We start from the raw sequence: 25,650 nt of genomic DNA on the forward strand, positions 1-25,650 counted from the left end.
TTAAAAACGGAAGATTCATGCAGAACTGAATACAGACATTGAGTCCTAGCTTTTCCGTTTAAAATAATATAAAATAAGCGTCATCATCCTCACCACAGTTCAAATGTTGCGAGACATGCAATAGTATATTCCAGTAATTTGGCCTAAACTTTTCAACAAGTATGACTGCCACATTACAGGCCTTTTCCCCCATTATAAACAACAACTTTATAATATATATATATATATATATATATATATATATATATATATATATATATATATATATTATTATTATTATTATTATTATTTTTTTTTTTTTTCTTACACGAGCAATATTGAAGCCCAAACCTTTCTAGGTTAAGCTACTAGATATCTAGGCCTACACTGTAAATAGAAAAAGATAGACCCTTGCCTATATTTATTAAGGTTGTGCAGTAACTGTAATTTGGAGGAAACCATGTTTATCACTATGAAGTGTGCTCCAAAAATTTTTATTTTCCATACTTTACTGCACTGTGTATTATTATTTTATATATTGTACTGTGTAATATTTTATATTTGATTGCATTGCGCTGTTTAATTTTGATAGCAGTTAACCACAGCAATGTTTTGAAACAAACAAAGCAATCTTACTTGTCCAATAAACCTTCAATATTAAACTTTGCTTTCATTGACAACTACTTTAGATATGACTCTCCAGCTGTGATGTCATATTCCGTAGTTCAAAATCTAGTGAACTGCCTATCTAGACAACCGCACGAACGCGCCTATGATGCCTCTAAATGCTGTCTCGGCAGGCAGCTCACTAGATTTTGAGACAGAGCTTTAGTCTTCCCGTCTCTGGCGATCAGAAGAGACCGACACACACTCCGACAGAAGACCGTTCTCCTCTGTCTGATTACAACAATTACGGTAAGTCCCCTCAACTCTTCTTAATTACCCTTATAGTGACCAACACAACTGGATGTCTTTCATACACACACCAGTTGAATTCACCGAGTTCTGTGTCAGATAATTTTCGCTCTGAATTGTACGAAATGGCGGAGACGCAAAGGAGGAAGTTAAAACGCTTCTCCTTCATCCTTTTATAAAGTTTTTTTTTAAACGCTTTGCCTTGTGAAAAACGCTCATAAATGCTTAATATATATATATATATATATATATATATATATATATATATATATATATATATATATATATATATATATTATTATTATTATTATTATTATTATTATTATTATTATTATTATTTTAAATCAGCATTTTAGATAGGCCTAGAAAAAGACGATATTATTTTCGCACACTTACACTATGCTCAGTCGTTTATGGATGCAATTTATAAGACAAATACATTTGCATTATGTTTACATTTTATATTTAGTCCCTTGGCTCTAACGGTTGTCCTGTGTGTGTGTGTGTGTGTGTGTGTGTGTGTGTGTGTGTGTGTGTGAATCCATCCACAGTAATATTTAATACACTAACATGTGCACAAGTCTCTTATAATGTATTTAATGTTCATCTACATAAGCATTCTTGCATTTTTATGGGAACAGTGTCTCATAACAAAGGTTTTTATGTGTTTATTCTGTGTGTCTTGGTGGCATAGCTGGACAGGGGCCCCTGGCAGGTATTCAGGCAGGGGTCAGTGTTTAGTGGGCTGGTCACAGATCTTGCAGGGCTGCTGTAACTGAGTTTAGACTTTAGAACAGGATTTACTCAGGGCAGAAGCATCTGTGGGGGCGTGGATGAGTCACTGCCTAATGAATGTATGTGCTTCAGTCTATTTTTTTGAAGTCCACCAATTGGAAAACCTTCATTCTTCAACCAGTTTGCTCATTCATCCATCTTAGTTTTGAATGTCTAAAGTTGAGTACAGTAGTTCAGTGCCTAATAAAACCAGAGGTCTCTCATTCCTTGCATTCATTACAGTGTTGAGCAGTCATACACAAACATCCAAATACTTTTAGTAGTCTCATCTTTTCCACTCTCTCTCTCTCTCTCTCTCTCTCTCTCTCTCTCTCTCTCTCTCTCTCTCCCCCCCCCCCCCCCCCATAAAGAGAGTAACAAACAAGCATAGATATTTAACTATTTCTGGTTTGCTGTTTATCCACACTTTGCTTTATCTATATAGTTATAAAGGCACTGTTATTAACTTGGGAGTAAAACAAGCACACTATAGTTCATGTTCAGCCCAAACACACAGAAACATAGACAGGCCCAATTTACACATTGCATTAACGTGTTTCATATCCGGATAGTATCTGGATATTCTTTAGCTGGACTGTATTTACACTTTGCAGTCAAATGCATCCCCACTGTGATCGGAAAGAGATCTGATCAAAGATACATGCGCAAAATGGAAAATGCTACTTACATATTACATCAGAGGCTGTGGTAACTGAAAATTCTCTTAGAGAATTTTAAAAACACTGATGGATAATTAATTCCTTAATTGAATTTTTTTTTGGCAGCCACCAAAGCTAAATTTAATGAAATTCATCTCACGTTTGGCACTTTGTTAGTGCTAAACATGCTTCTCATCTGAAAAGCGCGAGTGAAGACTGGTTTCACGTAAGTGTTGTGCGATCCACATAGTGAATCGAAAACAGGAACAGTGTATTCCAATTGAATAATTCATGGGATACTGTTCATTGTTCATGTGACAAGATTGCAAGATGACCATGTATGTTGTATTCTTCACATTGCAATGGCAGGATAAACAGAAAAAGGCAAGGACCTGCAACACAATGCTTTAATAACTGTGTAATGACTGTAGCGTAAACGCATTTCCGTCAGGCTTCTCACGTGGGACACGGATGTGCGTGGAGTGATTGAAGCCTGAACGAAGTCTAAAGTTGCGCTCTGCTCTATCTGTGCGCGGGCGTCAACCGGGCTTCCCTCAAAATGTGAGCTCCGGTGACAGTATAGCACAGAGCGGCTCACCTGCACGATTAAATCAAGGCTTCCCTTGATATCGTGGCGCGTGCGACCCATTTTAATTTTCTATTTTAAAGAAATATGGAGCAATTTAACCATGTCAAACGGCTAGACAGCCCAACATTCTGAACAGAACTGATGAGGGAAAGAGAAAACAACTGCCCTGCACCAACATCAATTACTAGACTTTTCACAACTTCACATCAACACACTTACTAACAGTTATCAGAATAAACTAGGACAGAATTTTTCAACGCAACTGTGGAAGTTTTTGCCAAGAAAAAAACACGGATAGCATATACTCTCAAATTGACAAATTGTCATTGTAGTGTTTACCTCATTCCACAAGGCAATGAGTAGTCATCAAACGATTTATGATCACATGTATGTGACTTTCTTTTTTTATATTATTTATTTTTCTGTATTATATTTTTTTCAATAACTAAAGTACGTTATTTTGTTGTGGATATCCCAATCTGTATACTGGATTTGCACTTTTCAGAGAGCTCAATAAAATATTGATATTATATTTTGATTGCATTTGTGAGATAATAAATGTAATTGATTGTGTAAAATAGGCACATAATATTGTAATATCAATTGCAGGCCCCTGAATCGAATCGAATCGGAAACGCATTGCAACAGACTTTGAGGTATCGGCAAACATCGGATCGATATAAGATCGTATTGTGATAAAACTTGCGATTTACACCCTCTACTCTGAATTTGGTTTCAGTGATCCAATCACGGTCTGATCACAATGCATCTTGGGTTCTTTTACACCTGTCATTTAATGTGGTCAAGTGAAATCCGATAATGATCCGATCACCAAAAACCTATGTTAATTTAAGGTGTAAATGGGGCCATATAGTCACTGTGAAGTGGATATTCTCGTTGCTTAACTGATTTGTTTTGACACACTTCAGTGGTAAAAGCTGTCATAATAGCTCTTAGAATGTGTGTTTTCTTTCTTCTTGGCCCCGCCTCTGGCCCCAATACCACACTGTTCCTGTTTGAGTTGTCCAAAACATCCATAGTTCCGTATGCTAGAGTACATGGTTCGCTGAATCCACTGTCTGACATTGTGTGTTTTCTTCCTCATCACCCTCTGGCTCCATGTTCTCACTTCTGCAAAAACTGAACTGTTTACTTTTAACGTGTTGAAAATTACAGGCCAGAGTTTTAATGCTGTAAGTAGTGTAGAAAAGTTAACACCCAATAACGAATTTTTGTCTGGCCGTTACAAGGAAAACCACATGATTTCCCTGAACTGTTAATTAGAAGTGACAGATATGATGTGCTGTGTAACTCCCAGTTTTGTAGTAATCATTATAACTGTGACAAACATGTCTAGAAAAGTTTGAAATGTGAAATTGGCTTTGCTAGTTGTGTTTTCTCTATTTCTCTGGCAGATCTTTGGACATATGAACATGTGTTGTGTCTTTTAAAGAATGTTTTCCATGTCATAAAAATGTCTCAGCTTCATTTCCTTCAAAAAGAAAACAGTAGCTGGCAGTCAGATCCAGTGATCCATAATTGAACAAGGTTGTCTAAATATACATTACTGTGTTTACATACCTCTCTCAGGACAAACCTATTTAACTTAGAAATCATGAAGCAGTCGAACCAGTTTTATAAAAATGTTATAACCGGTAAGGAGTATAAATTTTATGTAAACAAAAGTAATTTAGCTACTAACACTAACATTTATTTTACACAAGAATTTTGGCCCTTACAATTCTTTTCATCTTTGTTTTTATTCTGTTTTGCAACCACCAAGATCAACAGCAACATGTACTATTGGACAGCCTGCTAGGTAGTCTTCTAAATACAACTTTGGTTGTAAGGTCATAAATGGACATTTTAAGAAAGTCAGGTGATTGGCCTGACAGTGATTGAATTGTAAGGGAGCAGCAGGAAGAAAAAAGCCTTTCTCAGTTTTAATTAATGCATCATATTCAGATCTTCAACAATAAATAGAAAGTGGGCATTTTGAACTTCACCACTGTTTACCAGGAAAAGCTTTTAACACTTGGGGCCTGTTTCATAAATCTGTTTTAGACTAGTCTTTCAAGTTTTTGTCTAAAAATTCTTAACTTTTTCAATCAGTTGTATAAAAACTTGGTCAAGATCCATCTAATTTAAGACTAAAATGTAACACCCTATCTACACCGTGTGCGTCCGTTGACGAAACGCAATTACTTGAGGTTGTCTACACCGGACTCATTGACATGAACGTTCTAAACCGTTTATTTGTGTTCGTAGCAGTAGTAGCGCCAGCGTGTACTGTGCAAAATGGAACGGGACATTCGTTTACTGTAAGTGCGATGCTTCCGGTGTAGAAGTGTCATTGATTATAATGAGTTCTATCCACTTTTTTCCTGAACGTGGCAGTGTCCCACTATTTGCCTGTTTTCAATTTCCGATCTCCAGTGTTTTCACCCACATCGTCATTTATTCTTAGCGGGTTAAGTAATAAATTTGTAGAAATTGTCAAAAAAACATGTGGCTCTATAGTGCCGATACTTCACAGAGTCGAATTGACCATTTTTTTTACAGTGTCTCACCTGACTATGTAGATGACATGAAGCGATGGTCTGAGGTTTGTTACGTTGATATCATTAACTACTTTGAGTTTTTATGACAGCCAACAACTGCACAAGTTGAGCGTGAAATTAATTTTTACTCTAAATAACGCTTAAATTGTTGTTCTCCATCTAAATCGCTCATTTCGGTTAGTTTTACATTGCATCTCAAGACCATAAACGGAAAACAAGCAATAAGAATCATCATATCGCAGTCCAGTGGTTGCTCAGGAAAACTGTGGATTGCTTTTGACGCGACACTCGTGTCCGGTGTAGACAGGGAGTAAGATTGCATAACCCATGGCTTACTTTTGTTTACATTCTATGCTGCCATGGAAAATAACTTTCAGCTGAGCTAGTGGGTTTAAGTTGAGACTTTATTGAAGACTTTAGCTATGTCCCAAATAACACACTATACACTATGCACTTGGAGAAAATACTATGCACTCAGCCATGTAGTGTGAAAATGTTCAAAGTGTAGTATCGTCCCAAATGGAACATTTAAAAAAATTTTACTACATGGAAGCATTCGCCATTTAACAGCTAATGGAAGTGACGTTTCAAGCGCACATGATGTGTTGCCACTCAGTTTAACACTAAAACCTAAAATAATGTACTTATACACACAGCGTGGGGTGATGGTAAAGCATTCAACTCATATTTGTAAGTTGCTGTCTTCACTGAAGTTTCACTAGTTGCTACATTCTCCATTATTTACAATTGTTTTGTCAGACAGGCAACGCATCTCCGCCCGTTCCGCTAAGTCGGCTAGCCCCCGGTGCTGAGTGCATGAAGTGTCCAAAATTCCACACTTCATTTTGACTTTTGAATAAAGAACTTTTGACTGTTGGTCAGTGTCTTACTTTTTCCAAAATGCAATACGAATAAGACTGTGAGCTTGTTTTATGCAACAGGCTTTCTCTATCGTCTTAAGTTAATCAGACTAATTGTTAGATGCAGTCTTAAGTTAATGGCAATGTTTATGCAACCAGCCCTTGGTTTTGAATGATGTTCGCACTCTCTTGCATGAAAGAAAAAGGTTTTTCACCTTTTTCAAGAGGAAAGAGAGCTTTATTAAGATATAAATGCCAAACTCAAACTAAAAGATATTAGGAAGATCTTATTGAACAGATTGTCCATGTTGTCTATTGTTCAAAAGACATTTATGTAAAAGAATGAGAGGCTTTCAGGCAGGTAAAGTTATTTAAAGGCCTCAGAGAAGAGGAGGAGCAGAGAGCAGGGAGGGGAAGTGGAGATGGATTTCCCGTAAATCAGCCCTATCCAATCAAAGCACAGCCGCACTCGACATGGCTGAGAGCCAGCGGGATCAATCATTAGAGGTACACAGTGACTAAAGGAGAGTGAGAGAAGGGACTGAATGCATTATTGTGTTAGTATACGAGCATTAGATGCGAAGTTCAGAGGAGCTATACATTCTCTTGCTTTATGCATTTGAAAAACAGAAGCCTGCATAAATAACACTTAACTGGTATGTTATCTCTCTCTCTCTCTCTCTCTCTCTCTCTCTGTCTCTCTCTGTCTCTCAGTCCAGTAAGTTTGAGTCACATTTGTGTGTTTGCTAGATGAAATTTGTTACTTTTTGTTTCTTTGTTAAGATAAATGCAATTTTCTTTAGGAAGCCTGGCTAAAAAATAATTTTAAATGAAAGGACAGTCAGCATGATAATGCTGTGTGAAACAGGTCTCGGTTTAAAATTGTAGGAACTATACAGTACAGCAGGGTTGCCAAGTCCATGGTTTTACAGCAGAATTTGTTTCTGGGACTTGTTTTTTTCTGCGGTTTGAAGGTTGATTAAAAATTATATTTAAATAAAAAATGTGCACAAAATACTTTGCTGTACCCAGTTTATTTTCGACCAATGGTTGGACTGTCTGCCAAGATGATTGACAGTGTAGGGAGGAGCTCTGGTAGGGAAAATGTATGACAAGGACCAAGAAGAAGAGGCATTTCAAAGCATTTGAATAAGACCCTGAAACTGTAATTAGACCATTTTAAAGGAATACACCCATTCCCCTGCAGTCAGTATTCAGGTAAGATTAAATATATATATATATATATATATATATATATATATATATATATATATATATATATATATTTATTTTTTTTTTTTTTTTTTTTTTTAATGGAAACAGACTATACAGTGAAAGCTAGGGTGTGCAGTTTTTTCCAGAAACATTTTTTGTTATACTGGTTGAAAGTCTCTTCACATCCTGATAGCAATCAATAATTTAAGTGGTCTAAATGTAAAAACTATATATATATATATATATATATATATATATATATATATATATATATATATATATATATTGCATTTAGTCCGAATGTAATGATTGGATGTCCTTCCTGTCTGTCAATCTATATTTGCATACCGCCGTGCAACTTGTTCACGCAGACAATCACACGTCATCAGCGTGGGTTCCTTGACGCTGTGCAGAGCGAGCACGAGAATGGAAGGCGAACCGCAGCTACCTTATGTTCCTCCTGAACCACCAGTAAAAGGAAACAAGAAAAGAAAGACCATGTTAGAAACTTCTCCAACGAAAAAACATCTCTGGCTGTGTCTCGTTTGGAAGGCTGCGTCCTCCGGAGGTCGCATTTGTCGACCGCATTTGTCAGCCGCATACGTCATCGAGGCTGTTTCGTCTCGTTTCATTTCATATTCATCTTTCTTTTTCTTATTTTTATCTGTTGTCAATGCCTTTTATGTATATGCACTTACATTTATACAATTGTTAACCTTTTTTGCATTCCCAATAAAAAAAATTAAAAAAATGAAACGAGACAGCGATGACGTATGCGGCCGACAAATGCGACCTCTGGAGGACGCATCCTTCCAAACGAAACAGCATCTGTGTGTGTTCATATGTGGTAGAGGAGGCGTGGCTATGGAGACACCTCTGAAGCAAGGGCGGGCTCTATGCTTTCAAAGCTAGCTTGCTAACTGCTAGCATCTGTGGATTACACACCCTAGCTAGAATTTACAGTTGAAATGGTGTGTAATGCATAATAGGTAATGTAAAATTAGTATTTTATGTGTGGGAGTGGCACATTGTGAGTTTTGGTATTGGAATGGTTTTGTTTTTATTGATTATTTATTTATTTTTTTGGTCTTTTTACGCACACCTGGCAACCCTAATATGATTAGCTAACATTACAACAAAAAAAAAAGAAAAAAAATTTATAAGTGTTTTATTACCAAAATTAAGTCATCGGCAAGCATGCTCTACTGCCAAAAAAATTGTGTTCAAGAAAGTTTGTTCACATTTGGTCCTCTAAAATCAGACTAAATAAATAAAAAAAAAAAACACAGTGAAACATGTAGGGGAAAAAATATTTACATTGTATCTATTCAGTGTTTATGTGTTTTTGCTGACTTGTGTTAGGGTTTCAAACCATTTTTCATCATTATTTTTTGGAACCAAATAATAAGTTATTTTTATATATTTTTGTATAATATTAACAGTAATAATAATCACAACAACAGTAATGTTGATGATAAAAATATTAATAATTATTGTTATTATAATACAGTACCACAATATTATAAAACAATTCCATATTTATGTAATATTTGCTTAACCTGCATGTGGCATAGCTATGCGGTCCAGTTAAACCCATAAGCCTTTATTTTGGTGGAATACTAAAGGAAGAAGTTTCCTTTTTAGGAGATTTGACAATGCCTTTTTAATGCAGAAAAATGCTCTCATTCAGTCTTCTGTTCACAAAAACCCAGTGTTATGAGGTTACTTTAGATTTGAACAGTAACTTTTAGCAGCCAAGCTTTGGAATTACGCAAAAGTGCAGTTAGTGAATCTAGAGTGCTGTAAATATAAAGCGCTCTGCTCATTAGCCTCACGCAAAATTTGAGTATGTGCAAATTAGAGGTGGGAAAAAAAATATCGACATATTAAAGTATCGTAACATTTTTCCTTGTGATATTATTATATACATTTTTCCACATTAATATTGTGGTGATGGGAAAATATTTTGGATATAGGAATTTAACAACAGTCCCTTAGAAGGTGCAGTTATCATGCTTTACAAATAATCACCCTCCCTATCATGATTTTACAGTAGTAACATTGAGGTATTTTGTCAAAAATGTTAGTATCATATAAAATAGGCTAACCTTTTAGGTGAAATCAAATATACTGTACTTTTGTCTATTGGAACTTTGTTGTAATAAATAATGTTTTTATAGTGTTTAGGCTACTATTGTATTAATAAATACTATCATTTATTTTTAGAAAGACTAGCTACATTGACCTAACCACAGAAATAGGAGCCATTATGGTCTTATATGCTTATGGCTTTGCATTGTACAGAGATTTTAGGAAATAAACTGGCCTTGTTTTGTAAACTGTTCTCTTAAGTCCGATGAAGACAAATGAGAAACATTGAGTGAAATATCGCAATATATCGTAGTTTTGAATCGCAATGCACAAAAAATAAAGAATCGCAATAAAATCTTATTGTGACCTATATATCGATATTATATCGTATCGTCAGTTACCTTGTGATTCCCACCCCTAGTGCAAATATTGTAGAGAGGAAAGAGCTGTGCATATACAACAAGCAGCCACGTGCAGACTGTTTATTTATTCAGCCTAATGAAATCACAGCCTTTGCTGTTTGATAATCACATTACGTCATATTGCAGTTTCTATTTCTTTTCTTTTTTTTTTTTTTTTTTATTAATCATTCAGCCCTACTATATTGTTCCATTGCTCATGTATAAATTGTCTAAAATACAGTTAGAAAATTAATTTTATGTTCCCACAGTGCTGTGGGGCCTATCAGGAGTCATTTTGATGATGTAACAGCCTCTCTATTAGGAATCAAAATGGACGATTCAGCTCCTTGCAGCCAATGAGCAGTTGGCAGGATTTACACAGATGACGTGATCAGTTTTAGATGGAAGCCTGTTTTCTCTTAGTTTAGAGGTATGCAAGCTGCAGAGGGACAGCAGGAGAGAGAGAGAGAGAGAGTGGGACAGATTAACTGGGGTCATATTAAAACTCACTGATGCAACAGCCTGTAACTGCATGAGATTTTGCAGAGTTTTCTCCAGGCTAAGAAGACACTTTCTTATTCTAGTTCTTACAAGTTCTTGTTCCAATTTTTTAGTGGATCCATATCATGACTTTCTGTTATAATGATGACACCATGCATAAAGCAATTAATTATCATGTTTTGACTTATTTTATACATTTTAGCGTACATTAAATGATTGCACAGTAATTTATAAATTTACTGAAGAAAATGTGAGTGGTGCCTGCCCATGCAAAACCACATGATTAGCACATGATGCGGGGTGTGCTATGCAACAAAGTTTAAAAGAATAGTTCACCGAAAAATTATAATTCTCTCACCCTTATGCCATCTCAAACTTTCTGTGGAATACAGATGAAGATATTTTGATGGAGATATAATGTTAATATATATACAGGTGCATCTCAATAAATTAGAATGTCATGGAAAAGTTCATTTATTTCAGTAATTCAACACAAATTGTGAAACTCGTGTATTAAATAAATTCAGTGCACACAGACTGAAGTAGTTTAAGTCTTTGGTTCTTTTAATTGTGATGATTTTGCTCACATTTAACAAAAACCCACCAATTCACTATCTCAAAAAATTAGAATACATCATAAGCCCAATAAAAAAAACATTTTTAGTGAATTGTTGGCCTTCTGGAAAGTATGTTCATTTACTGTATATGTACTCAATACTTGGTAGGGGCTCCTTTTGCTTTAATTACTGCCTCAATTCGGTGTGGCATGGAGGTGATCAGTTTGTGGCACTGCTGAGGTGGTATGGAAGCCCAGGTTTCTTTGACAGTGGCCTTCAGCTCATCTGCATTTTTTGGTCTCTTGTTTCTCATTTTCCTCTTGACAATACCCCATAGATTCTCTATGGGGTTCAGGTCTGGGGAGTTTGCTGGCCAGTCAAGCACACCAACACCATGGTCATTTAACCAACTTTTGGTGCTTTTGGCAGTGTGGGCAGGTGCCAAATCCTGCTGGAAAATGAAATCAGCATCTTTAAAAAGCTGGTCAGCAGAAGGAAGCATGAAGTGCTCCAAAATTTCTTGGTAATCGGGTGCAGTGACTTTGGTTTTCAAAAAACACAATGGACCAACACCAGCAGATGACATTGCACCCCAAATCATCACAGACTGTGGAAATTTAACACTGGACTTCAAGCAACTTGGGCTATGAGCTTCTCCACCCTTCCTCCAGACTCTAGGACCTTGGTTTCCAAATGAAATACAAAACTTGCTCTCATCTGAAAAGAGGACTTTGGACCACTGGGCAACAGTCCAGTTTTTCTTCTCCTTAGCCCAGGTAAGACGCCTCTGATGTTGTCTGTGGTTCAGGAGTGGCTTAACAAGAGGAATACGACAACTGTAGCCAAATTTCTTGACATGTCTGTGTGTGGTTGATGCCTTGACCCCAGCCTCAGTCCATTCCTTGTGAAGTTCACCCAAAATCTTGAATCGATTTTGCTTGACAATCCTCATAAGGCTGCGGTTCTCTCGGTTGGTTGTGCATCTTTTTCTTCCACACTTTTTCCTTCCACTCAACTTTCTGTTTACATGCTTGGATACAGCACTCTGTGAACAGCCAGCTTCTTTGGCAATGAATGTTTGTGGCTTACCCTCCTTGTGAAGGGTGTCAGTGATTGTCTTCTGGACAACTGTCAGATCAGCAGTCTTCCCCATGATTGTGTAGCCTAGTGAACCAAACTGAGAGACCATTTTGAAGGCTCAGGAAACCTTTGCAGGTGTTTTGAGTTGATTAGCTGATTGGCATGTCACCATATTCTAATTTTTTGAGATAGTGAATTGGTGGGTTTTTGTTAAATGTGAGCCAAAATCATCACAATTAAAAGAACCAAAGACTTAAACTACTTCAGTCTGTGTGCATTGAATTTATTTAATACACGAGTTTCACAATTTGAGTTGAATTACTGAAATAAATGAACTTTTCCACGACATTCTAATTTATTGAGATGCACCTGTATATATATATATATATATATATATATATATATATATATATATATATATATATGTATAATGCAAGTCATGGGATCCAACAATTTTAAGCTCCAAAAAGGACATAAAGGCAGCACAACAGTAATCCATATGACTCAAGTGGTCTAATCCATGTTTTCTGAAGTTAAAACGACTGATTCTGTGTGAGAACTGGCCAAAATGTAACTCCTTTTTCACTATAAATCTTGCCTTCTGCAGTTTCCTACGCACGATTATGATTTGAAGCTGTACACGTGCTCTGCATTTTGCGTCTGCATTTTGGTCTGTTCTTACCCAAAACTGATAGTATTGCTTCAGAAGACATGGATTAAACCACTTGAGTCTAATGGATTACCTTTATATGCTGTCTTTAGGTCCTTTTTGGTGCTGGTCCCCACTGACTTATTTGTATATTGTATATTCGCATCATATTTCCATCAAAATATTTTTGTCTGTTTTCCACAATAGAAAGAAAGTCATCCGTGTTAGAGACAGCATAATTGTGAGTAGCTTTAATGATGAGAGAATGATAATTTTTGGGTGAACTGTTCCTTTATACTTATGTGTAAGTATGAGCAATAGTCATAGAGATAATTGTCCTAAGAAGCATCATAAAGAAAACATTTCTATTTTTGCAAACTGAGGAAGTTGGGAAAAAAATGTGAACCACACCTTGTGCACTTCTGCTGAATTTGGTTTGAAAGTGTATCATGGATCATTCAAATAAGGAAAAAGATCTTGATATGTTAACCTCCCACAGTTACCCATAATGAAGTAGCCTAGTGTGAAATAGTCACTAATGTTAGGCTTATGATAACAAGCAAACTTAGTTTCGTTATGAATCAGAGATACAGCTCTGATACAATGTCTCTAAATTTGGTCTTTGTCATTACCAAAATGAGTCCATGATCAGATTTAACTTTAAACTGGTTTGCTTGTGTGTCTTGGGTGCCACAGCTTTTTAAGGAGGAGGGGTGGGTAAATGACATCATACTGTCAAACGGTGTGAAAACACAGCCGAAGTGGCGTGTTTTAGATACCGCCCTCATCTTGTTAAGCGATTGAAGCAAGAGGTTCAGGTTTCTTCCTTGGCAGATGGGGGATGTGACCGGCTCCCAGAGATCAACCTTTGAAAGAAGGAAGTGTTAAAGTGAAGAATAGAGTCTTTGTCTTGACAGCAAACACTGAGAGCAGTGTCCTCTGTTACTTTTAGCAGGTACAAAGTCCAGGCTTGGTGAGCAAATCACTGTTGTGTGACGGCTTAATGAATTTGTATCACCTCGTCGTGTCTGAAAGACAATACCGACCCCTGCCAGTTAGCACAACCAGCACCGGTTTGAGAAGGCCAGGTGTGTTGTAACAGAGCGGTTATGTTCAGGCTATGTGTGTGCGTGAGAGAGAGCCTACAGTCCATTCTCTAACCATCTGATGCACATAGCACACAAAACTTGAAAACGGTTTCTCGATCAACTTAATGCAAATCTGATTGGCTGGTCCGATGGATCTTCCACGAGTAGATGCACACATGACGTTTTATCAGTCCGCCTGGAAAACGAGTTGTGTTCACAAGGTTCCACATTGATAGAATGAGCGCTTTTGAGGATGAAATAATCACAGAATTTGCCCAAGTTTGCCAGGTTAGTGACAGCAAATCTTTTAAAGATATTCAGAGTTTCATTTGAGTGAGTGAAGCAGACATCCATGAGCAAAGCTGCATTTTTTGCTGTGTTTACTTAGTTATGTCTGTGAAATTCTCTATAAATAGTTTTTCTGGGCTGTACTTAGACTCTCTACACATTTTCTGTGACTCTTCCGTGTTTTCTGTGCAATCGCTTGTGGAGACTCGTGCACCATTATATAAATATTTTTTTTCAGTTTATTATAGTATTATACATCTCCAATAACCCTTAACACCCCATAATGACAATACCAACTGTGATTGGTTGCTTAACATGTCAGTTAGAAGGCTTTTTCTGTCTAAATGGGCGGTTCTTGGCCAATTGAAGCTACTATATAGCCCAGACCTATGCCACAGTCTGGTTACACGAGACTAGTCTCAGTTTAATATGCAGAGACAACTTTACTAAGCCATTCGTAAGTAAATTTTCCAAAAAACTGTAAATACTGTAGCTCTGTGGTGCTTTTAAAACATTGTTTGTTTGAGCTGTCTGAGCAGCCCAACATTAGCAAAATTAGCTCAACTAATGCCGTAAATTTGGGGTGGGACTATCTGTTTGCCCGACCAGTGGAAGATTGGGGGGAGTGTTCTGGAAATCTGTCTGAAAACAATCATAATTTTTGCAATTCCATTTTGTGTGTAGAGGCACAGAAATGACATACTTCACTTTAAAGCACCATGAAGTTTAATATTAGACATCTAATTTAACTTCTCCTATATTCATGTGAGCAATCAGAATTGCATGCAGTTTTGATTGATTAATTGATTTACTCGCTCACTCCTGTTTCTTTGTTGTTTTGTAGATTTTCAAAGATGCAGAGAATATTGAACTCCACCGTCCCATTCTCTCATTTGGCCCAAAGTGAAATCAAAGGTCTCAGCTGTCTCAGCTCCAGCCAAGCCTCCCTTACGGAGAGTAAAGGAGGAGAGGTTGACAAAATGGATCAGTTGACCAGTTCCTTCCTATGGAAGGTCATCTGTCATGGAACTGCCAAACAAGTGGACACATTCTGGACACATGGGATGGAGAAACCATCCATTATTGCCCAGGCAGAGTGTAAGTACTCACTTTGGGAGACAGCAAGGGCTGGGTTGACAATTGTGTTGATAATGTATGTAGAATTAGCATATAAAATGTACACAAATACCCTGCATCCTAAGGAAATAACGGCTCTTAATTGAATTAAGAGTAAACTGCTGATTTTCCCCCTTCTTTTTATAGGTGAGTCCCAGGATTCACAGGAGTTCTGCCCCAATGGCAGGTAAAGACCTACATGACTCCCGCACAAACACACTTTTTCTATCTTTAATAAGGAATACAAGTATCACCACAACTTAGTTAGACGTGCCTCTGTTCCTAAAGCAATTCAACCAAATCTTTTTCAGCCACAAAAATGGCCCACATATTAGCATGTCCTCCTCGTCCCTTCTTGGCTCCGTCTCCCGCAGTCGGGCCAGAAAGAAGCGGCGTAAGAGACAGAGGCGGCAGATACAGCGAGAGAAGGAAAACCGACAAAGAGACCGAACGCTCACTGGAGTGCAAGAACAGGACAGCGGAGAGTGCCTTTCATCTCTTAATCAGGTTAGACTTAATTAATCTATAATAACTATTATTATCATAGATTTGAGGGGTGGAAATGTATATACATATATACAGTATACACGCGTGTGTGTGTGTGTGTGTGTATATATATATATATATATATATATATTTAGATATTTAGATATACCATATATCTGTTGCTATAAATCAAAGACTTGGGCTTTTGGTATTTTTATACTGTTGTCTCAGCAGTGAGTAGTTTATGTCCCAAAGGAAAAGTAACACTTAGCTAACTACTGAGTCAGACAGGTTAAACAAAGCTTGTCTTTTGCTCTCCCAGGAGGCCTGAAGCAAAAAGCCTATGGGGCACACTGATATATACACATATACGTATATTCATTATGTATTTTAGGCAACTTCTTTTTGTCTTTGTTTATACAGTGCTTTGCTCTGTGTCTTTCTCTCTAATTGTCCAATAACATTTGTTGTGTCCTTTTGGTTTAGGTTAGAGACCCAGTGTGCATCAGCAGTAGCAATACATACAGCAGCAGTACCCTAAGCACTGAGAGGGTGTCCGTGCAGGAAACAGAGGGCCCATCGTACTCTTATCATTGGGAGTCCCGACGGACCTCCTTAACGAGAATTTCCTCCTGCCAGAGCTACGACCATGAGAGCAAAGAGCTGAAGTCTCTACTGAGAAGTGAGACTGAATGTCCCCTGGCTGTTACGGCCCTGAGGGACTACGTAACAACAGAAGATCGCTGCTTTGTATACAGCTTTATCAAAGACGTGGTGAGGGAGGAGAGAGAGAGGGCTGAGGACGAGAGAGAGGAGAGTGACAAGAATGAAGGGATCCTGTTTAAAGAGGTGCTTTAAAACCACTGCAAACATATACAGTACACATACAAGGCATGTTGAAATTGACACACGGCTGAACTCATACCGAAATAGTATGACACATAGATCAGTTGTCTTGCATGCTAAGACGCAAATTTACGTATGAGTTCACAGTCATACAAGCACACACAACCCAACACCTCTGGAAAGACAATAAAGATAAAGACAACATAAGCATACTAATACAGAGAGGAAGAGAGAGAGAGAGAGAGAGTGAGAAACACAAGCACACATGCCTGCATGTGTACACATAGCCAAAAAATGACTTGTGGTTGTCGATTTCCTGTTTTGCTGCGTTTAGGAGGGTTTCGTGTTTACCTCACCAGCCTAGTTCTGCTAAGGGAGTTTCCTCACAAAGAGAAATAAGCAAACAATGAAAAACTTCTTCACGCACTCACTGTACAGGAGGTCATATGTGCTAATATCTCACATTTTCGGGTGAAAATTTCATGACTTCACCCCCAAATCAAAAGAAAATATAAGAAATTAGATTTGATGAATATATTTTTATTTAAGCCTTTTAAGATTTTTTGCATTGTGAAATTATTTTATTGCAATTAAGCAAATTCGTTTCACTTCAATGTGAAAAAATCTCATTCTAATAAATGTAATACAGTAATGAAAATCATCCTGTCTGGACACCATTGTTTTATTTTTATAAAATCAGCATCACCTAAATTCAGTGCAGCAAATACTACCATCATGTATTGTTACAATTATTCTTTACAGATGTACATTGCAATTTGGATATTTTTTTAAATAATATCTCATTTAAATAAAATATTTAAAATAATTTTTATATGCTAATGGTCCTAAAATAGGCTTCATGATCTTAATACAAATTAAAATGCTTATTTTTTTTTCTTTTGATTTTGGTTTAAAATATGACATCTTTTGACAGTTTTCATAAGATTCACACTTTGAATAGGTCTGTGGTAACAGTTAACAACGCAGCACTATACATGCAGACCCCTTGCATGTTTAAAAGGATAGTTCACCAAAAATGTACAATTCTCTCATCATTTACTCACCCTCATGCCATCCCAGATGTGTATGACTTTCTTTCTTCTGCTGAACACAAATGAAGATTTTTAGAATTTCTCAGCTCTGTTAATCGTGCATACAATGCAAGTGAATGGTGGCCAGAACTTTGAAGGTTCAAAAAGCATATAAAGGCAGCATAAAAGTAATCCATAAGACTCCAGTGGTTTGATCCATGTTTTCTGAAGCAATATGATATGTTTCGGTGAGAAATAGATAAATATAAACTTTTTATTTACTTGAAATCTCCATTTTCACTTTCACTTCCTCATGCTTCTTTTCTATTTGCCGATTTGCTTTCTTCATGCATATCGCCACCTACTGGGCAGGGAGGAGAATTAATAATAAAAAAGGACTTAAATATTGATCTGTTTCTCACCCACACCTACCATATCTATTCCAAAGACATGGATTTAAGCACTGGTGTCGTATGGATTACTTTTATTTTGCCTTTATGTGCTTTTTGGAGCTTCAAAATGTTGGTCACCATTCACTTGCATTGTATGGACCTTTAGAGCTGAGATAATCTTCTAAAAATCTTAATTTGTGTTCAGCAGAAGAAAGAAAGTCATTCACCTCTGGGATGGCATGAGGGTGAGTAAATGATGAGAGAATTTTTATTTTTTGGTGAACTTTTCCTTTAACATGCAATTAGATGTGCTTTCATGGAATAAACTATTATGGTTTCCTAACATCTCAAATTCCCTGTTGTAGGGGCTACAACCGGTGAATTACGAGTACAGAGAGGGACGGGAGTATGAATGCTGTAAATTTCTAAAGCAGGGCTCCTTCGGAGAGGTCTACAGCATCAAAGACAAAGGCACCGGCTTTATCTGTGCTGCCAAAAAGGTATTTGTGACCACCTTGATATCAACCCTAATGTTACACAATGTTTTGTTGCCATTGCTGAGTCTGTGTATGTTTGATCTGTAAATGTGTGTGGATGTGTTTTCAGGTGCCGTTAGTAAGTTTCAGCAGTGAGGAGGTGGGCTCGTGGAGTGCCCTGCAGTCTCCTCGGGTGGTGGAACTCTTTGGAGTGGTGCGTGAAGGTCCATCCATCATCCTCTTTATGGAACTCAAATCCAGTAAGAACACAAAAGCTCATTCATAGACGCTTACATGCAGGGTCCAAAATTAACACTCGCAAGGTGCCAAATGCAAGTAAATTTGGCTATAGCGAGTAAATAAAATTACTGGTTATTTTTAATACCGGTTACACTAAAGTTAGATTTCATTTGGCTGGTACATTTTATTACAAACTTCAACACAATGCGTTGTTCAAATTGCAAGAAAAGATTGTCTGAACCTCACTGTTTTATACCTGGTGAAGTGACATCAAATCAAATCAAATCAAAGATATCCAACCACTCTACTAAAGTGATTGTGCTTTTTGCCACAAAATGCAAGAAAACAACAGCTAAATAGTCTCATTATAATAAGGAAAGGAATTATATTTTTTATGATTTTTCATGGCCGTACAAACTATTTATGGCCAGTAGATTTTCTTAATTTACCAACTATTGGCAGGTGTGGCAAAAAGTTCATTTTGGACCCTGATTGCCTCATCCGTGACACAATTCATTTCTTTTCATTACTTGAGGTATCCAATGTTCTGCGCAAAGGATGTTGTGGAGAAATGGAAAGCTGATTCCATGTTTTGATCTGCTCTGTTTGCACTCTCTTCAGGTTCTCTGGGGCAGCTGGTGGAAGAGAGAGGCCGTCTTCCAGAGGATCTTTCCCTGCACTACCTTCAGAAGGTACTGGGAGCGCTAGACCACCTGCATAAGAAGCGTGTTCTTCATCTGGACATCAAAGGTAATTCCAAAATGCAGACCAGACAGTGTACATTTCTGGAAGATTTGAGTGGTTGAGAAGAGTGGGATTTGAAAGGAGCCTTGAAAGCAGACTCTTATAAACAAGTCTAAATGCTTGGGAGCATTTGTTCTCTCCTCTCTTGACTAATCCAGGGTGTCTCAATTGAATTTATGTGGAAAATTGACATCAGTGTCCCATCATTCTTGATTTCACTTCCCCCAGTGGAGTCTGTTTTCTCAGATCTGCAACAGTTCTTTGGAAACTCTGTTATTTTCAAAGTTAACACACAGAGAACATTGACACATGGTTTTTATTGAGCATGTTAACTAATGGCATAAACAATATGAAGAATTGCATTTGCTTTTGATAAGAATTGAAATGAACTCTAATGTTCTGTTTAGTGGTTGGGTTTAATTTTTCAGAGGAATAGGGTGAGGCAAACAGCACCTGCGGTGAAGCGGTGAGAGTGTGTGTGTGTGTGTGAGAGAGAGAGAAAAAAAGAGAGATCACAGAACATTGTCCTCACCCTGGGCTGGGAATTTCCCACAGCGTGACTCATGAGGTACAGATGAGGGGAGGGGGGACAGAAAGAGATCAAGAGAAAGAAACAAGAGACTGGATGAAATGACCATCCATAATGCAGAAGGACATAAGATATTAAATGGGAATCATTATGTCTTTTTAATCCATTTAAACTGATAAAGGAGAGTTCAATTTTAGCAGCAAAACAAACATTTCTACTCTGTCATCTACAGCGCCATCTGGTGTTTAGATATTTAGCCTCTTTGATAATCACAGTTTTAATCTTTTCTTTTTTCGACAGTTGACATGTTGTGAGTTGCAGATTTGAAACCGAAAGTCTTTCACAGTCCAATTTGAACTTTTCTTGGAATTGGCCAGTGCTAGACTAGAGACTTCTGGGAAGAGATGTGTCAATGCTGAAAAATAATCTCACACATCTAGAATTTATAGGCAGCATGAAATCAAAATTGATCCTATTTATTTTCTTAATACATGTTCATGGTCTTACTGTGCACACATAATCAGTATTACATCTCCAAAACGTGATGCTCAGCCTCTGAAACAACTTTCCTTTTTGATTCATGGTACCTACAGTAGGCTGCGCAGGCTATTGGTTAATGTTAACCAGTAGCCAAATAGCTGTTTTGACATTGTTTTAGGCTGCTGTTGTACATAATGCAGCCTTTCTAAAATCTTGCTAATAGTTAGCGCAGTAATTTAATGCTGGTTAATGTTAATGTAATAAAGGTTATGTCAATAAAAGCAAGTAATGAACAATTTGAAAAAGAATGGCATACATCGAAATGCTCTCAAAGGTAAACTTGACCTTCAGCCTTCAAATCACATGAAAAAAGTCTCTTTAGAAGTGGTTGCTGGTGCTTTTTTAAGAGAAGAGTGATTTGAATATCCAGTTTCACTCGGAAATACGCCATTGCTTCATAACCGAAATAAAATGGATTGTGAATGATGTTACGTATTGACTTTAATGACCAGTGGATGCTCTAATGTGGGCTGTGCCCTAAAAACAAACAGAAACTGCTGAAGCTCTGGGTTGTTTTTGGCTTAGAAGCTCACTTTATGTTCTTGTGTTTGTGCTCTTTTTCAGCTGATAATGTTTTATTGTCAGAGGATGGAAAAGATGCATTTCTGTGTGACTTTGGACAGTCAGAGAGATTAGATAAGCAAGGACTTATTTTTTGTCAAGGTAAGTACAGTGGTGATATCATTACAGCAGCAAACACATATTTCAAGTGAACAGAGACATATGCATGAGTTGTTAATAACTAATTATATGTGTGTTTAGAGCTTAAAGGTACAGAGACTCATATGGCACCTGAGGTGGTGCTCAATAAACCCCGTTCTTCAAAAGCAGACATATGGAGTAGCTGCTGTATGCTTCTGCACATGCTCAACGGCTGTCATCCATGGACCCGCTATTATTCCCGCCCACTCTGCCTCAAGGTATGGCATGATTGGATATTATTTGACCATTTAAGTAAGCCCTTTCCACTTTTTTTTATGCAAATTTATTTTTTGTGGGCATTGCAAATCATGTAGGTTTCAGAATATTGTTGGATCATTAAAAAGTGTACATATATTTTTTGTGTTGTGCATGATAATAGATAGCTAAAGAGCCACCGCCACTAAGGGAAATTCCAAGTGACTGCAGCTCCCATACTGCTGATGTCATAAAAGCTGGACTTCATAAAGATCCAATCAAACGAGCCTCTGCCAAAGATCTCATCTTAAAAACAGCGAAAGCACTTGAAGGAGGTACAGATAAAATGCAATGCAACACACTCTGGAGTATTGTGTGTATTTGTATATTTCAACAATATCACATAAGCACGAGTGCTGTTAAAAAAAAAAAAAAAAAAAAAAGAATTGTAGAGCAAATTTAAAAAATCAAGGGAACATGATGCAGTAAAATTTTTGAGTTCTCTCAAAACCTGTCATAATAATTGTCCTCAGTAACATTGATTTGTTTAGGCAATGTGAATATGTATGTTCACTTAATGCAAAAATTCTTGTTGAGAGAACTACGTGACTATAACATTAACCACATACTGTATCAATGTTGCAATGCATGCTTGGAATTCACAAATCAGCAAAATTGTTTAACATAAAATTGTTCGTTCAGACAACTCTGTTAGGCTAGTTGGGACATTTGGGGGAATATTGTTGGTCTTACATCTGTTTTTATGTAGATGAAAGTAATTCACGTTTCATAGTATCTGTGACTCATAAGCTTACAGTGTTGCACGACTGTGATTCGGCACAACAGCACAATTATGAATGTGATATTGCTTATATACAACAGTTAAACAAACAAGTAAATTATATGAAATATCTCACATTTATGAAAAAAATTAGCCCATTTTTGCATTTCTTTTCCACCAGTGAAAATAGCTAAAAAACAAACAAAGCGTCAAGCACAACCCTGTTCTCTGCTCCGCTCTAAAAAGAATAGCAGTGTTTCGTTTGTAACGTAAGTGAACAAATTGTGCTTATTCAGTTGTTTCAGTGATATTTTTTGATGATTCAATAATTCACCGTAAGATAAAAGATGCTCATTTGTCGCCACCTACTGGTGTAAATATGCAATCTCCTGAAATAGTCACTGAATGAATCAGTGAATGAAGTCAAAATTAATGAAGAATCAAAATCCCCACCGCTATTTAGAAAACCGCAAACATTTAGAAGCAGAGTGATACAAAAAGTAAAGCGTCCCAGTGCTGCTTTATCAGTACTCTTGGAACACCACACGTCAAATCAGATTCGAGGATCAGAGCTAACTGTTGTATAAATTAAGAATAAACATATCTATATTTATATACATAAATCGAATGTAATTGTATTCAATATAATACAATTAAAATGTTTGTCATCAATTTATTTGCAGTTGGGGGACTCCGCAGCCCTGCAAGAGGAGGAACCTATCAGAAGCCACTGGGGAAGCCAGAGAAACCTGACCCCGCCCATTCAACCACACCCACCACATCCCACTACACCACCTCCTCCCATAGCTCTCAGCTGCAGCGGATGCACTCGGAGCAGAAGAGGAAAGATGGTGGTGAGGAAGATTATGAGAAACCAGTGGAAAAACAGTGGAAACAGACAGAAGAAGAGAGAAGAGATGAGGGCCACTCTCCTCCAAAGTCACTGCTCCACATTCAAGCCACTTCACCCGAACCACCAATAATCAACAAGACTGAGCCAGAACCCACAGTGCCTGAGCAAGAGCTATGGAAACTAGAGAGAGGTGAGTCACCATCTGATCACATGATGATCGTAGTGCCCAATGAACTTTGCGTCTTTCCTCTGGTCCAATAAAGCTTAAGTGTGAATACTTCGATCCCATCTTAATATGCAGAAAAAACAACAATGAATCCATTTGTAGGCTGATTTTCTATTAAGTTTGTTTGAGCATCCAGGCAGCAACATTGGCTCAAATAATGGTGTGTGTTTGGGGCGGCACTATCTGATTTTGATTAATGGCAGACGGGGGAAGTGTTTGGGGAAACCTGTTTGAAATCAGTTATTATTTTTGCAATCAGACCTAATTACTAATAGTTACTAATAGTAACACTTTGTTTTGTTCACTCTCAATTTATCTGTAGATTTCTTTCTGAGCAGCCTTTCCCAGCCTCATTCTGCTGAGCTACAGGAGCAGCTGCTCTCTTGCCTTGGTAGTGACTGCCTCTCCACTAGAGAATACTGGGACAAGAAGGTAAACAAACCCAGGCATGTTCGGAACGCTGAATATGATGCAGCCTGTAATTCCTCTTAACCTGATACATGTCTAATACATACACTGTAAAGTTATTAAGAGTGACAACTGATTATTGTAGTATAATTTCATCTTCAATTCCACACCTGTTGGCTGCTAGTGAATAGCACAATTGGAGAATCTTAGTTTGCATTCTTATCCTAAAATGCCTGTGAAATTCAAAGGGTCTCTTTCGTTTTGTTTTTTGTTTTTTTTTCTCCAGGATTCGGGACGTTGGTCAGTCGGTCCTGGAGATGACCTCAGTTCGGGTGTGTTTTCTTACAACAGCCAACAAGATGGCCAGAGCTTCAGCAGGGACTGGCTTGTCCCCGTGCATCAACCTCCTCCTCGGTGCTTTGAGGGTGTGTAAACAAGTCCTAATTAAATATCAAAGACCTCCCAGTCAAGATTAACCATTATTTTAAAAGTTACAACTAAACACATATGAGAAGAAATCGAAGATATTTTTATAGGACATTTCTCAGACAAGTGGGCAAGGTTATTTGTACCACGCTCATGTCTGTACTTTGTTTCTTCAGGAGTGGATGTTTATATCAGGGACTTTGATGGGAAATGCTTTCATATTCGGGAGACGCCCAGGGTGAAAGTAGGCCACATTGCAAGAGGAATCAGTGATCAGGTAAGAAATGTGTATTGTCAATATTGCTGTCTTATTTCAATGCAAAAACATATTATCTACATTACTGCTTTGTGTTTGCAAGTGTATAATACTTTTCTCTCTCGGGCAGATCTCAGAGAGCGTATTCAGCCTGCAAACAGAGGATGGTTGCCTGGTAGCCCATGACAAAGAGGTTCAGGAAAAAAGCCTCTTCTTGCGTTGTGTCCCTGCTCTGAACTGCAACCATCATCATCAGCATAGGCACAACCCCTGCTGCACACTTGCCCCAGACTGTGGACACGCCTCTTGCTGCAAAATGCCATGGAGTTGGAGGATCAGAGAGGGAGTGCTGGAGACCAGAGACTGATCTCTTCAGTCCCAGATGAGTTTCTATAAAACGTCCTGTCTAAGATGACTTGGAATTAAAACAATACATTTAATTTTTTTAAACATAGTATGCTTATTGCAGTTTAACTGTGTGCCGTCTATGTCTGTAGCCATCTGTCGGACTTTCTTGAGCCATTGTCATATTATTGGTTTACATTCTTACTGTTTTAAAATTGTTTAAAAGAACTATGCAGTTCTTGCCTCCCTGTGTTGTTAAAATTATTGTAAGCCTTCAAGTCTTTTTGATTCATAGCAAGATACATTTAAAGACTTTTGTCAATCTAGTGCCTTACCCCAAAGCACTTATTAATTAGTTTACAATGTCAGAATGATCTACCTGTGTAACATGTGTAGATGCATATCCAGCTGCCTGAAATTGTTTTTAGAAGATTTGTTTTTTTTTTTTTTTTTGATTGTGATTGTGAAGGAATGTTTTACATTTTTGTGTTAATAAAAGGAAACATATTCTTTACATTTTACCAGTTGTCTCAATTATCTATTACTGAAGAATGTTTCCTAACTATGTTTGTAAAAAATCTACAGTTGTGCTGAAAAGTTTGCATACCCTGGCAGAAATTGTGAAATTTTGGCATTGATTTTGAAAATATGATTGATCATGCAAAAAAAACTGTCTTTTATTTAATGATAGTGATCATATGAAGCCATTTATTATCACATAGTTGTTTGGCTCCTTTTTAAATCATAATGATAACAGAAATCACCCAAATGGCCCTGATCAAAAGTTTACACACCCTTGAATGTTTGACCTTGTTACAGACACACAAGGTGACACACACAGGTTTAAATGG

General features: G+C 37.4%; 1 protein-coding gene across 2 annotated transcripts; it reads left to right on the forward strand.

The window, feature by feature from the left end:
- The first annotated feature begins 743 nt into the window (after nucleotides 1–743).
- LOC127451830 (mitogen-activated protein kinase kinase kinase 14-like) lies at nucleotides 744–25,320 on the forward strand. 2 transcript variants are annotated; one of them, XM_051716799.1, is made up of 16 exons: nucleotides 744–894; nucleotides 15,052–15,305; nucleotides 15,471–15,510; nucleotides 15,635–15,830; nucleotides 16,296–16,658; nucleotides 18,444–18,578; nucleotides 18,685–18,814; nucleotides 19,416–19,544; nucleotides 21,172–21,270; nucleotides 21,370–21,527; nucleotides 21,689–21,839; nucleotides 22,969–23,328; nucleotides 23,687–23,796; nucleotides 24,059–24,197; nucleotides 24,375–24,475; nucleotides 24,585–25,320. In XM_051716799.1, the coding sequence occupies exons 2-16, from the start codon at nucleotides 15,062–15,064 to the stop codon at nucleotides 24,819–24,821; spliced, it is 2,592 nt and encodes an 863-aa protein (XP_051572759.1). In that variant the 5' UTR covers nucleotides 744–894; nucleotides 15,052–15,061; the 3' UTR covers nucleotides 24,822–25,320. The 2 variants fall into 2 exon arrangements, with proteins under 2 accessions (XP_051572759.1, XP_051572760.1); XM_051716800.1 differs by lacking the exon at nucleotides 744–894 and adding an exon at nucleotides 6,856–6,993.
- Nucleotides 25,321–25,650: the final 330 nt, after the last annotated feature.

Source organism: Myxocyprinus asiaticus, chromosome 14, assembly GCF_019703515.2.
Source record: "Myxocyprinus asiaticus isolate MX2 ecotype Aquarium Trade chromosome 14, UBuf_Myxa_2, whole genome shotgun sequence".
NCBI lineage: Eukaryota > Metazoa > Chordata > Actinopteri > Cypriniformes > Catostomidae > Myxocyprinus > Myxocyprinus asiaticus.

What these genes read in the sequence shown, in the direction of transcription:
- LOC127451830 (XM_051716799.1), top strand. Translation starts at nt 15,062, where the DNA reads ATGCAGAGAATATTGAACTCCACCGTCCCATTCTCTCATTTGGCCCAA. An exon ending in GCCTTTCATCTCTTAATCAG is followed by an intron (nt 15,831 to 16,295) that starts GTTAGACTTAAT and finishes CTTTTGGTTTAG; the next exon opens with GTTAGAGACCCAGTGTGCAT. An exon ending in AGCGAAAGCACTTGAAGGAG is followed by an intron (nt 21,840 to 22,968) that starts GTACAGATAAAA and finishes ATTTATTTGCAG; the next exon opens with TTGGGGGACTCCGCAGCCCT.